The sequence below is a fragment of the Macrobrachium rosenbergii genome, chromosome 3 (assembly GCF_040412425.1).
Source record: "Macrobrachium rosenbergii isolate ZJJX-2024 chromosome 3, ASM4041242v1, whole genome shotgun sequence".
Lineage (NCBI taxonomy): Eukaryota > Metazoa > Arthropoda > Malacostraca > Decapoda > Palaemonidae > Macrobrachium > Macrobrachium rosenbergii.
Window position 1 is genome coordinate 50635030 of NC_089743.1, and position 12500 is coordinate 50647529.

Here is a 12500-nt window from a genome sequence, read left to right on the forward strand (position 1 = left end):
TCCACTGTTTTCGACTGGTTTTCTTCCATTTTCTTCTTTATTTTCTGACTTCCTATAAATTGCAAATGTGGTTTGCCTCTTTCCTCTTTGTTTTCTGACCTGCTATAAATTTTACGCATGAATTATCATATGAATTTTTTTTTTCTAACGAAGTGCGTACGAGCCACTAAAGATATTATATTTCATAAATGAGTATATTTTACATTTTATATCAGCGATCACTACCCTAAAAGTTTAAGTAAGAAATTAGATTTTAATGAATACTACATTATACATTTTACATTTTGCATTGTTCGATTGGCACTTCAGTGTGACACAGAGAAGGAAAATAAAAATAATTTCTGTATCATACGCTCTGTCAGTCAGACAAATACTAGGTCAAAATAAGATTGTAAAAGTAAAAGAGGTGTTAGAGACGACTTCAATTAAGAATAAAAAAAATAGATTAAATTCAGTCAGCATGATGTTTAAATGGAAGCGAAGTAGCAGAAAGGACACCCAGTGAAAGTAGATGGTCAACTTATAAAAAGAACATAAACAAAGGAACAGAAGAATCGAAAGAGATCCATCGTTTGTCGACCCTATCTGAAAAGGAATTAAAACAGGAGACAAAATAAAATCGGAGGAAAGGGGAGCAAAGTAAATCTCCCAATTCTGTAAAGAATAGAGTAGAGAGGGTGAAATATAAATTTCAAGACACAGATTAAAGTAAAGAGAATAATGGAGAAAGCCACAGAGCGCCTGAAAATAGAATACCTGGTAAGGAAAGCGGTATTCTAGAACACGCAAGGATTTAGCAAAGCCAAAGAGCAAAGAGAGAGAGAGAGAGAGAGAGAGAGAGAGAGAGAGAGAGAGAGAGAGAGAAGGGAAAGACAAGTAAGTAATGATACTTGTTCAAGGACGGGAGTTATGACATGCAAGATATTACATTCTTCCGCCTTCTTCCTCCCTGGTTAAGTTGGGGAGGATGGTTGTCCTACTTGAAAGGTGGGGGTGGGGGTGGGGTCCTTCCTGTGGACGAAGACGGTAAGAGAGGGTGGGGGGAGTAATTAGGGGCACTCAGGTGACTAGAAAAGGTAAGTTCATGGTACCATTTTAGGATATACAATCGATGAAACCTCAAACATTCACTTGACTCTCGTCGGTGAATGAGAAAATATTACATAATTTGGATAGATGAGTTATTCCAGTGCAGATATTCTGTAAATTAATGTTTACCAGCACTAGATTATCCATTTTCCAAGTTAAAAGACATCCAGCTTGACTGATAAATATAATTTATTTTTATCATCACTTTAATAATCTGTCATCACGATTTGACAAAAACTTAAAAAAAAAAAAACTTACATTAGCTTCCCAAAGGATATTGCAGAACTCCAAATTACAAGTTAGTAGGGTATAAGATATTCGCAATTAGAGGTTTAATATCATAAAATTTGCCTTTCCTCTGTTCAGTTTACACCGCGATTCACGTCATTTTTATCCTAAGTAATGCGGACGATTAAATGCAGAACCACGATAAAGTTCATGATTTTTTTTTTTTTTGCAAAATTTACAATTCGTCATATCATGAGGTTTACTCTTTAATAAACAGAGGTATAATTATCTTCTTCAGATCATGTTTCAAGACGTTAGAATCATCGTCACGGAATAATGTCTTCGAAGAGAACATATTCAGGAAACCGGATTGTGAATGATATTATTTATGTTTTTGAACAGTCATTTCGATTCGTTAGAAATACTCACATTCTTTTAGTGAGCGAAAAATCCATATTTCTTAACCTATTTTTTCATTCAGCTGCAATTTCCTATGTAAATACATGAGGATTTTCTCACTCAATTTGGGTTATTTGCTTACATCACGACAAAACAATAATAATGAAGTGATGCTGAAGGAGTTAAGCTAACCAGAAAGGAGTAAGTTTTCGAATCAGAAATTAATAGTCAAATATTCTTAAATGAAAGAAAATAATGTAAAATAAGAAGTGCAAAATAGAAAGGAAAATGTGAATCAAAGCGCTGAATAAAACAACAAATGCCGGTGGTACCTGTTTCTTCTACACTTACTTCTAGATTACGAATATATATATATATATATATATATATATATATATATATATATATATATATATATATATATATGTGTGTGTGTGTGTGTGTATGCGTGGGAATATTTATATATATATGTATATATACATATATGTATGTGTGTATATGTATATCACGTGGGAATATCTTTGCATATATATATGTATATATACACACACATATATATATATATATATATATATATATATATATATATATATATATATATATATATATATATATAAATTCACTCTCCTTGTTTAAGGAACAAAATTACAATTATATCGTTATCTTTAAACAGAAAAATAAGAGAGAGAGAGAGAGAGAGAGAGAGAGAGAGAGAGAGAGAGAGAGAGAGAGAGAGAGAGATAAGGATTATTAAGGGTTAAGAGTGTCCTTGATCATAACAGAGCAAGCATGAAGTACTCAGAGGATTGAAGTGCCGTCCTTCAATATGCTGATTTATTCTGTTTAATTACCATAGAATCAATAAGGCTATTTCTGGATAGATTTGATTTCTCTGTTCCCTAGTACACGCCACTATCTAAATGGTGATTACCGAATATGTAGTTTGGTAAATACACACACGCACTTACAAACACGCACACACACACACGCACACACACGAACACACACATATATATGTGTGTGAATGTATGTATGTATATATATATATATATATATATATATATATATATATATATATATATATATGTATATATATATATATATATATATATATATATATATATATATATATATATATATATATATATATATATATATATATATATATATATATATATATATATATATATATATATATATATATATATATATATATATATATATATATATATATATATATATATATATATATATATATATATATATATATATATATATATATATATATATATATATATATATATATATATATATATATATATATATATATATATATATATATATATATATATATATATATATATATATATATATATATATATATATATATATATATATATATATATATATATACTTACTTGTATGTATGTATGTATATATACGTATATATAACAGGCATGAATTTGCAAAAGGATAATTATCAGATGATATATGTTTTGAGAAATACTATTTTCTGACTGAGGCTTAATGAATTTACACTGAATTTTCTTTTATCATTCATACAAACAAAATTCTCGTCAATGAATGTTTACATTGGAGATTTACTATATGATGGGTTTTAAATAATAGATCCAAAAGGAGGAGTTTGTTCAAAAATAAAATAATGATGATTAACTAACACACTTTTTTCTTTGTACTAAATATTAATTAACTGTTACAAACACACTTAAAACTCTTAAACTTTACGATTAATACTGTCTTCATCATCAGAGGAAATGAAAACAGAGCAAAATTTTGTTGAGACAAATTCTGTACATCTTGTTCCTGTTTGACCAGCGAACTACTTAAGCAACCTTGTTTGTCTGGCTATACTGACTATCTGCCGTTTCTAGGGGTAGTGGGCTAAGTGGGGTCGGGAGGGGGATTAATTATGGGTGTGGGTCACGGAGGCCAGGCATCTGGCATTCCATGAATCCAGCGAATAAGCCTGGATTATTATCTTCTCTAGCAAAACTGGTGTGTCTAGTTTCTCTATGGCTATGGCTGGTGTTTATCTTAGGTAAGACATGTAAATGTTTGTGAACAGATAAGCAAGGTCCAAGAACTCTGCGATTAAAACTCTCTCTCTCTCTCTCTCTCTCTCTCTCTCTCTCTCTCTCTCTCTCTCTCTCTCTCTCTCTCTCTCTCATAATTAGTGGCACGCTCCCATTATCATGATGGAGATGCAAGCAGTAAAAATGCTCAAAGGACCTCATTCCATAATCAGTCGTAAGACAGACTCCTGTGCGGTTTTATCTGCTCGTGCAAGATAATGAAAATTATAATTACCTCGAATACTAATTGAATTAGGCAGTCATGGCCCTTGATCCTAACGCACCAGGCGGCTCCTTTGCAGGGTTTGCAAAACGCGAAAGTTTAGAAGTTTTTACTCTTATTTTTTTTCAGCTCAAGGCAAAAGCATATTTGTTCGCTGCACGTGCAAATTACTCTATTATTTAGTAAATGTTGCCTCATTTTGAATGCTCCAGAATATATGTTATTCAGAAAAGCAGGTGAGATGTGGTTGATATACGAAGGGTTTAGAGACTACCGTTGGTCATTTCAATCTTGAAAACTATTGTTTTATTCTGGCAGTATATTCTCCAAGATATCCTGACGCTCCTGATATTTGATTCATCTTCCCCTTCAGTCTGACATTACCGTTAATATTTATTAGCAATTAATACCAATTTGAGAAAATAATGCCTTTATTTTATGTCTTTCCTCTTATAATATGCACCACGATTACCTTCCTTGTATTCGATAACTCCTCAATTGTTTTTTCTGTTGTTATTCTGTGCTTGCGCATAAATAGAATTCACATAACACTTATTCAAATTAACTTTGCTCATCGCAATAATCTGAATGGAGATTTTCCATTCTATCTATAACGTATCATTTTCTCATCAATTTACAAACATTGCTTAGCCTCAAAGGACATATTAAATCCCCGTTTCATGGTCACCATTACATTAAAGGGCTTTCTTTTATCTATATGAGTTCTAACATATGCTAAATGCTTAACAGCAAAATTTTATTGCCTTTAATAAGCCACTACCCTCAGCATCCATCATGAACACTCAACGACATTCTTAAATTTATATGATACATTTCCCCTGGACCCATGAATTGCATGTACTGAGTTTCCTGTCCTTTCTCATCATTCTCGTTTAAATGTGATCAACGAATATTTTTCTCTTCGTTAAATAAATTTTCACTTATATTTTCCCTTTAGACTTTCTGTACTTATCCATTTGGCATGTTAAATATGTATTAATATTTTAGAAAATGAAACTCAAATAACCACATTCCTCACCGTAGTTGACGAGGTTATATTCATTGATTCAGTAAAACTACTTAATATTCGTGAATTCACTGGCATCCATCGTAACGTTGAGAAGACAGAATCATTATCTAATTGTAACGAACGTTGATATAAAAACATCCTCTAATCAAATGTCGTGAAACTCAAATTAATGTTGTTATGTGTGTGACCATGTAGGATCCTCAGGTCTTAGGAGTCTACTTCAATTTCTGTGTAAGGAAGTAGGGACAAAATAAAGATACCAAAATAGAGCGAAGCCTAAAATACCATAATCTTTTATCATTAATCATACCAGATGTCATTTATAAATCGAACCTTAGAAAACTTGGGAGCACATGCACACACAGACATTATATATACATACTCTATATATATATATATATATATATATATATATATATATATATATATATATATATATATATATATATATAAACACATATATATACATATACATATGTAAAACTAAGGTATACTTAACTTAATATATATATATATATATATATATATATATATATATATATATGTGTGTGTATATGTGTGTGTGTGTGTGTGTATGTATATGTATGTATGTATAACTGATTGTGAACACATGAAAGTAATGTGTGTGTATGTACTATATGTGTATATATATATGTATAACTGATTATATATACATATATATAATATAATGAGTCTATAAATAAATATATATATATATATATATATATATATATATATATATATATATATATATATATATATATATATAAATTCTCTTTCCAAATGAATTATTATTCTAATCCAGTCCTAATATCACTGCGTATGCCGGCATTCAAAGTTAGCAAATGCCATTGTATAATTCGCAAGGTAACTGGCTTCAACCACCAGACCATTGTGTAGTCAGGAAAGCGCATGAAATAGTTCTCCAAGATTAAGCGTAGGAACACGCTTTTGGCCCAAGGCTTGCGTTATATCCTGCTTGCCTAGAAGTTATAAACAACTTTCCATTATTAAGTTAGTTACTCGTTTACATCGATACGCCAAAGGGCAAAGAGCATTCCACCTGGATATTAATAGTATGTAATGCCGAGAAGGTATTTCAACGAACACAGTCTACTTGTGTACGTACAGTATATATGTATGCATGTATGTATACACACACATGTATATGTATATATATATATATATATATATATATATATATATATATATATATATATATATATATATATATATATATATATATATATATATATCTATATATACTGCATATACATTACATATATATGTATCTATGTAAATATATATATTTACATATATGTATATATATATATATACATATATATATATATATATATATATATATATATATATATATATATATATATATATATATATCTATATATACTATATATACATTACATATATATATATCTATATAAATATACATATATATATTACTATAAATATATATATTTATATATATATATATATATATATATATATATATATATATATATATATATATATATATATATATATATATATACATTATATATTTTTTTGTAAATTGTAGTCCTTATGGAAAACTTCCTCCTTCAAAATTAATATAAATCTGGATTATGTACCTGTTACTATCTATCTATATAACTATCTGCTTATACATTTTTAATGATAACCTACATGCGATTCATCTTTTAGATGAAATGTGATACACATACCTCGGATTTTTTTTCTTATAACAATTAGATTTTTCTAGAAGGTGATATATTAATTTTCCGAAGATTCACAATAATATACAAGTTTTCGTGATTACTCTAGGAGCTTTGTAACGGTTACCATAAGATCAGCGTAAGTATTTTCATTGAAAATTCTTGATTTTTTTTTACTGATAAGTAACTGAAATTCTGTAAAATGTCGCATACTATCTCCTCTCTCATTAAAATGTTTTGGTCTAGAAGTATATACTTAGATAAAACCTCCTACAATCAACTAACAAAATCTACTTAATACCACGATTTATACCCTATTTTAATTTCGGGTGCGTGTTGTCATAACGACTATCATGATATTCGTCCATATCCCATATATTCTTAAGGAATTTCCATCCATCTTACCAAACCAAATGTTTCAGGCGTGCCTATATGCATGTGTGTTTGTATACCGTGCAAACTCCTTTGCATTCATGGCAGGATTTATGACGGTAATAAAGACCCCGGCTCAAGCAGTCACCACCTTGATGCATCTGCAGTGCACGATGAAGCCTTTAAATTAATGTCTCAGTTTCCTTGGAATTATTGTTATAATTGCCATGTTCAGGTGATCAACTCCATGCACTTTCAAATACCTTATATTTTGCAAAAAAGTGAAGAATATTATTTGGGTTGGTTACATGGATGGGTTGTTTAACGTGTCGTATTCACTCAATGCATTTCTTCGCATTAACCGAAACCATTATAAAAGCTAATAGACTATTTGGAGAGAGTGCTTAAAGCATTTTGCCCTAGTAATGTAATTTAGTCCTGTGGAATAAGCAGATGTTAAAAGCCATTGTTTGATTGGACAGAATTGTGAAATGGCCAAATTTCTGGGTTGTTATAATAGTTCGTAAAATGAAAGAGGCATAGTTATTATTTTAATTTTTTAAAATGATAAGAGCTTACGCAGGACTATAACAAACTCTCTATAACATCTCTACAGTTTTCTACTTTCTACTTACACAAGTGAACGAGATTTGCGATCGATTCTCTGATAACGGGTAAATCCAGAGGGATTCTTTTTATAGTGCGTTGTAGTTCCCGGCGTACTACATAGTGTACACGGGTATTCAGGATAAGAACAATTGAAAATCTTGCCTACGCCTATGTGATAACCCATTTCTTGTGGGATAAATAATAGGCTATGTCAAAAAGTGGCGGGTGTCACCCGTGTTCAGGGAATGGGCAACTAACAAAAATAACTAATAAATTCCTACCTTAATGCAAGGGCCAACAATTAGTAAGTGAAATGCTGGTTGTGATTTCCGTAGATTTTATTTTCTCGTAATTTTGCATGGAAGTCTGATCTTATTACAGGAAATTATTTTATATAAAAATAATTTTTAAAAATGTAATAACTTAAACTCACATTAATATATCAGTGAAATATGTAATAACCTGAATAATTCTAAAATATTTAATAGTTTTAAAGAATATTCTTAGCTCTCACGATTATTCCTAGGAGGAAAGCAATTTAAGCAGAATGCTTTTCTTAGCGTTGAGGAAAGATTCGAGATATGACACGCGTTCGAGGATATGTGTCATCATTACAAACTATTACACTATTTTAAACATCTTTCTAATAGATATCATAGATTTTCGCATGGAATAAGAAAATAATAATTACGGGTTCATTAGGAAGAAAAGACACCGGTATAAGACTGCAACCAGACCAAAAAATATTAGTGACATGTCATAAGTTTTTCATTCAAGGTGCCAGTCTCGAATGGTAAACCAAATATTGAACACTACGTTATATTTAAAACCTGGAAAGCATTATACTTATTAACAATATACATTCGAAATTGTCGATTTAAAAGTTTTATATTAAAAAATAGATGGACAAAGGCAATAAAATATCATAAAACGAAGCAAAACGAAAATCTTTATTTTTGTTATTTGAATCACTTCAACAAATAAACCGGGCATGAAACGAGCTACGTCGAAAAATAAATAAAAAAAGCGTCGTAAAATCAATGACAGCGTCAGAAGGGAGAGACAACCCCCGCCCCCTAGTGGGGAGGAGGTTGTGAGTTGGGTGGGGAAGAGATGAGGTAGGAAACTACTAATCTCTGCTGATTTGATTACTTTTTAACGTTCCAATAAAGTTAAATTTTCCTGGGAGGGTCTTAATTATGGATGGCAGCTAGGAACAGCAGATGACGCATTGCCTAGGAAAATGAGAGACACAGATAGAAGGGAAAATGTAGAGAAATAAGAAGCGAAGAGCAGTTCTTATTGAAAATTGCATTTGTTGGTGTTTTTTTTACTGAAAAAAAGATAAGTTGGGACTTTAGGAATGTAACAAATAAAACGTTTTACCTTGATATATGAAATATTTCCTCATCAGTCTTTTTCTGAACAATCTAGAGAATTTGCTGATATATGTAAAAGAGAAATGAATATCAAATACGAAATGTGAATTCAATGCTTTAGTTGATTTATTACGCAAATGTTTCAGAATATTCAGGATTATGCAGAGGGGAAATATGGAAATTCACTATAACTGTTGTAAAATCATATGCGTTACATTATTAGGATACACTTACTAATGAAAATGGATTTATATGAGAATATGTGTCCATGCGGTAAAGTTTAACCAGGGAAGACAGAAAGTAATTAAAGAAAACAACAAGGTTTAGAAAAACCTGGTTACATGCAGAATAGTTAATTTACAACAGATTTGTAGATAGATAGATAGAGATTTAGGTAGGTTAACATCCTATTCATTACAGTTTCTTTTCTAAATTTTTATAATTAACAGACTATTAGGGATTTACCCGTTAGAAATGTTCCATCTAAAGATTTGGGGCTAAGCCTCTCTACTTATATCTCATTTAATTTTTTGAATGATACATAGGCAACCTTTCCATTTATAAAGGCAGTTATTAATAGACTATAACAAAGTTATTGTCAATTAGAAGAGTTACTTCTAATGTGGGTCTAAAGTTCAAAACTGTTTTATTTATGCCTCACTTTTTTTTTCTGACAGTGGCGTGTTCGACAGTGACTGTGTCACGTTGTCAGGCAGCGCTGCGCACACTGGTGGTGTTTCCTTGGTTCCAGCCGACGTGTCTCTGCAGAGAGCCCCGACTCGACCCACAGTGCAACGCCTTCAGGGATCTCCTGTTCGATCACCCCTGCGTCTTCGTCAGCAGAAAAGGTACGCAGTCGCCTAGCTTTATATATCTATAGGGTCGCAAGCTAGATCTCTCTCTCTCTCTCTCTCTCTCTCTCTCTCTCTCTCTCTCTCTCTCTCTCTCTCTCTCTCTCTCTCTCTCTTGAAACTTATGGGTCTCGTCAATATACAGCCTTTTTCATTTTTATTTCTGTTATTTACGAGCCGTATGTGAATTGATTTTTGTACTTTAAGGACTTTTTAACATCGAAACATGAAAACTTCAGATTACATATAGAAGGCATACTGGCTTTTCAAACGTTAGAAAACGATGGAGGAGAACTAAGAGAAGATAATTTTATGGTTAGGAGGATCTGAATTAATTTTATCAATTATTAATATTTCTTAACCGATCACGAATGCATAGAAAACATCCTGAGAATATATTATTGCTCCAATCATATTTTCATCAGTAATCCTGCTAACTGAATTTTACTCTATTGGACACTATCACATAAACTAAGTTTTACGTGAAGCCAGAAAGTATATATACAAATCTATATAATATAAATGATTTGCAATATGAGGAAAAACAGAAGCAACAAAGGAGACTTAACGCACTAAAGGTGACCCTCCATAAATTTAGAAGTACAAAAGTATCCTTTCTAACTTCTACAGCAACTTATTCTCTCGAGAGAATAAAAATCAAGCAATGAAACTTCTCATAGGACCGAAAGTTAAAATTCCGAGCAACTTATGATACTATGCCGAACAACCCTTCCTTCCATTTGTGTATCATGCTTTTGCACCAAAACCTTCGAGTATTTTTATGTTTGACAATTTTTCCTGTCTACCAGATAATGAATTACATGAAAAAAAATCTAGGTAATACCTAACATAAACATGTATAAGTCACAGATAGATAGATAGATAGATAGATAGATAGATAGATAGATAGATAGATAGATAGATAGATAGATAGATAGATAGATAGATAGATATAAATATCCAAGTGTTCTAAAAGAATGGATAAATGAAAACACATACTACATTTTCATGATTCATGTTTCATCTTATCTTCAGCAAATCAGTTCATGAAAGCAAATCTCGAACATCCCTTCAACTACAATATCATTTGGAATCTAAGAGAAAGACAGACGGACAGACAGAAAGAGAGGGGTGGAGCAATGATAATTTCATAATTCTTTTATCAATGACTTTATGTTTGATTAAACGACAGTAGCTTATCTATTTAAACAATCAAATAATCCCATTACCTCAATGAGGGATAGTCATGATTATTCAAGAGTGAAAGGTAAACTAAAGATAAGTACGATGGTCATTAGTGTTTTTATATCAAAAAGAAATAACATGAGAGTGTCATTTTCGAATAAGACATCAAAAGTCCCAATAACACTTTGATTGTTAAATATTCAGCCTAAACACTGATTACTACATTATTGCTTGTAGGCTGAGTGTATATTTAAGCTATTTGTATGAGTATTTCAGCCGGTCTTTGACCAGTTTGCATATGACTGTTTAAATCCAAAGAAGTAGACAACCTATAATACTTATATTGGAGCCAGTAACGAAATAGAAGGGAATTAGGCTTTTATTTGAAAGTTGGATTTTGAATACTTTAAACTGATAATAAAACTATCATTAGATACAATCAAATATTTGTTTACTTAAACATTACTTTAGATACCTGTAGGTCTGAGCCCAATTTGATAATTGTAGGGAAAAATCTATAATATTTTGCACCCTTTACAGAATAATGAGAGAATGAAATAGAATGAGAGACCTTTTCAGGCTAATAAAAAAGCGAGTAAAGAGATGAATTAAGAAAGAACTGAAAAACTTCCAACTTGTTTAAAGAGATGTCGACTTTCCTAAAAGTTGTGAACTGGAAATCACTGGGAATTTGTTCAATATGATTGCTAATTTACCAGCAAAACTTCACATTTTCCACCAATTATCACTTCTGAAGGAATCATGGACGTTTATTTAGTACAAATTCATATTAATTATGGAAATCTCTTCAGAGCTTTTTGCATCAATCCATCCCCCATCTCATCCCACCCCCACCTCTCCACTCTTTCACTCTCTTTCTCTCTCGACATTGAATAAATAATTTTGATTCTCATTGATATCAAATGAATAGAATTAAACTAGAGACTCCTTTTGCATGTAAAACTTCATTCTTACATTGTAACATTTTCACTAATGATATTAACATTATGCAATAAATTACAAATAATTTGTTAATAAATTAGATTAAGAATGTAACGAGAATTTTTACAACGATAGATTTTGTAACATGAACGATAAATATCCTTTAGTTTCCTGTGTTTTATACTGTTCGTTAAATCCTTCAGCTTCAAGAACATTTTTGAACCCGAGTATGGTCTTTTCGTCTAGCTTCCTTCATCTATTTCCTTTTTCTGTTTTAACCATTTAAAATATTCCTTTGTATATTCAGTTCCCAATACATGTGAATTTAAATACAAGTAAGAGATTTAAACTGCCTTTCATATTTTTAAAGTTATAAAAACAAATATGT

At 30.9% G+C, this 12500-nt stretch overlaps 1 protein-coding gene across 1 annotated transcript in view; it reads left to right on the plus strand.

Moving 5' to 3' along the window:
- Positions 1–12500, plus strand: part of LOC136855562 (uncharacterized) — a 244629-nt gene that overhangs the window by 63469 nt on the left and 168660 nt on the right. The window contains exon 2 of the mRNA XM_067132664.1: positions 9812–9982. Coding sequence (XP_066988765.1) covers positions 9812–9982 — 171 coding nt within the window. The remainder of the gene's footprint in view (positions 1–9811; positions 9983–12500) is intronic.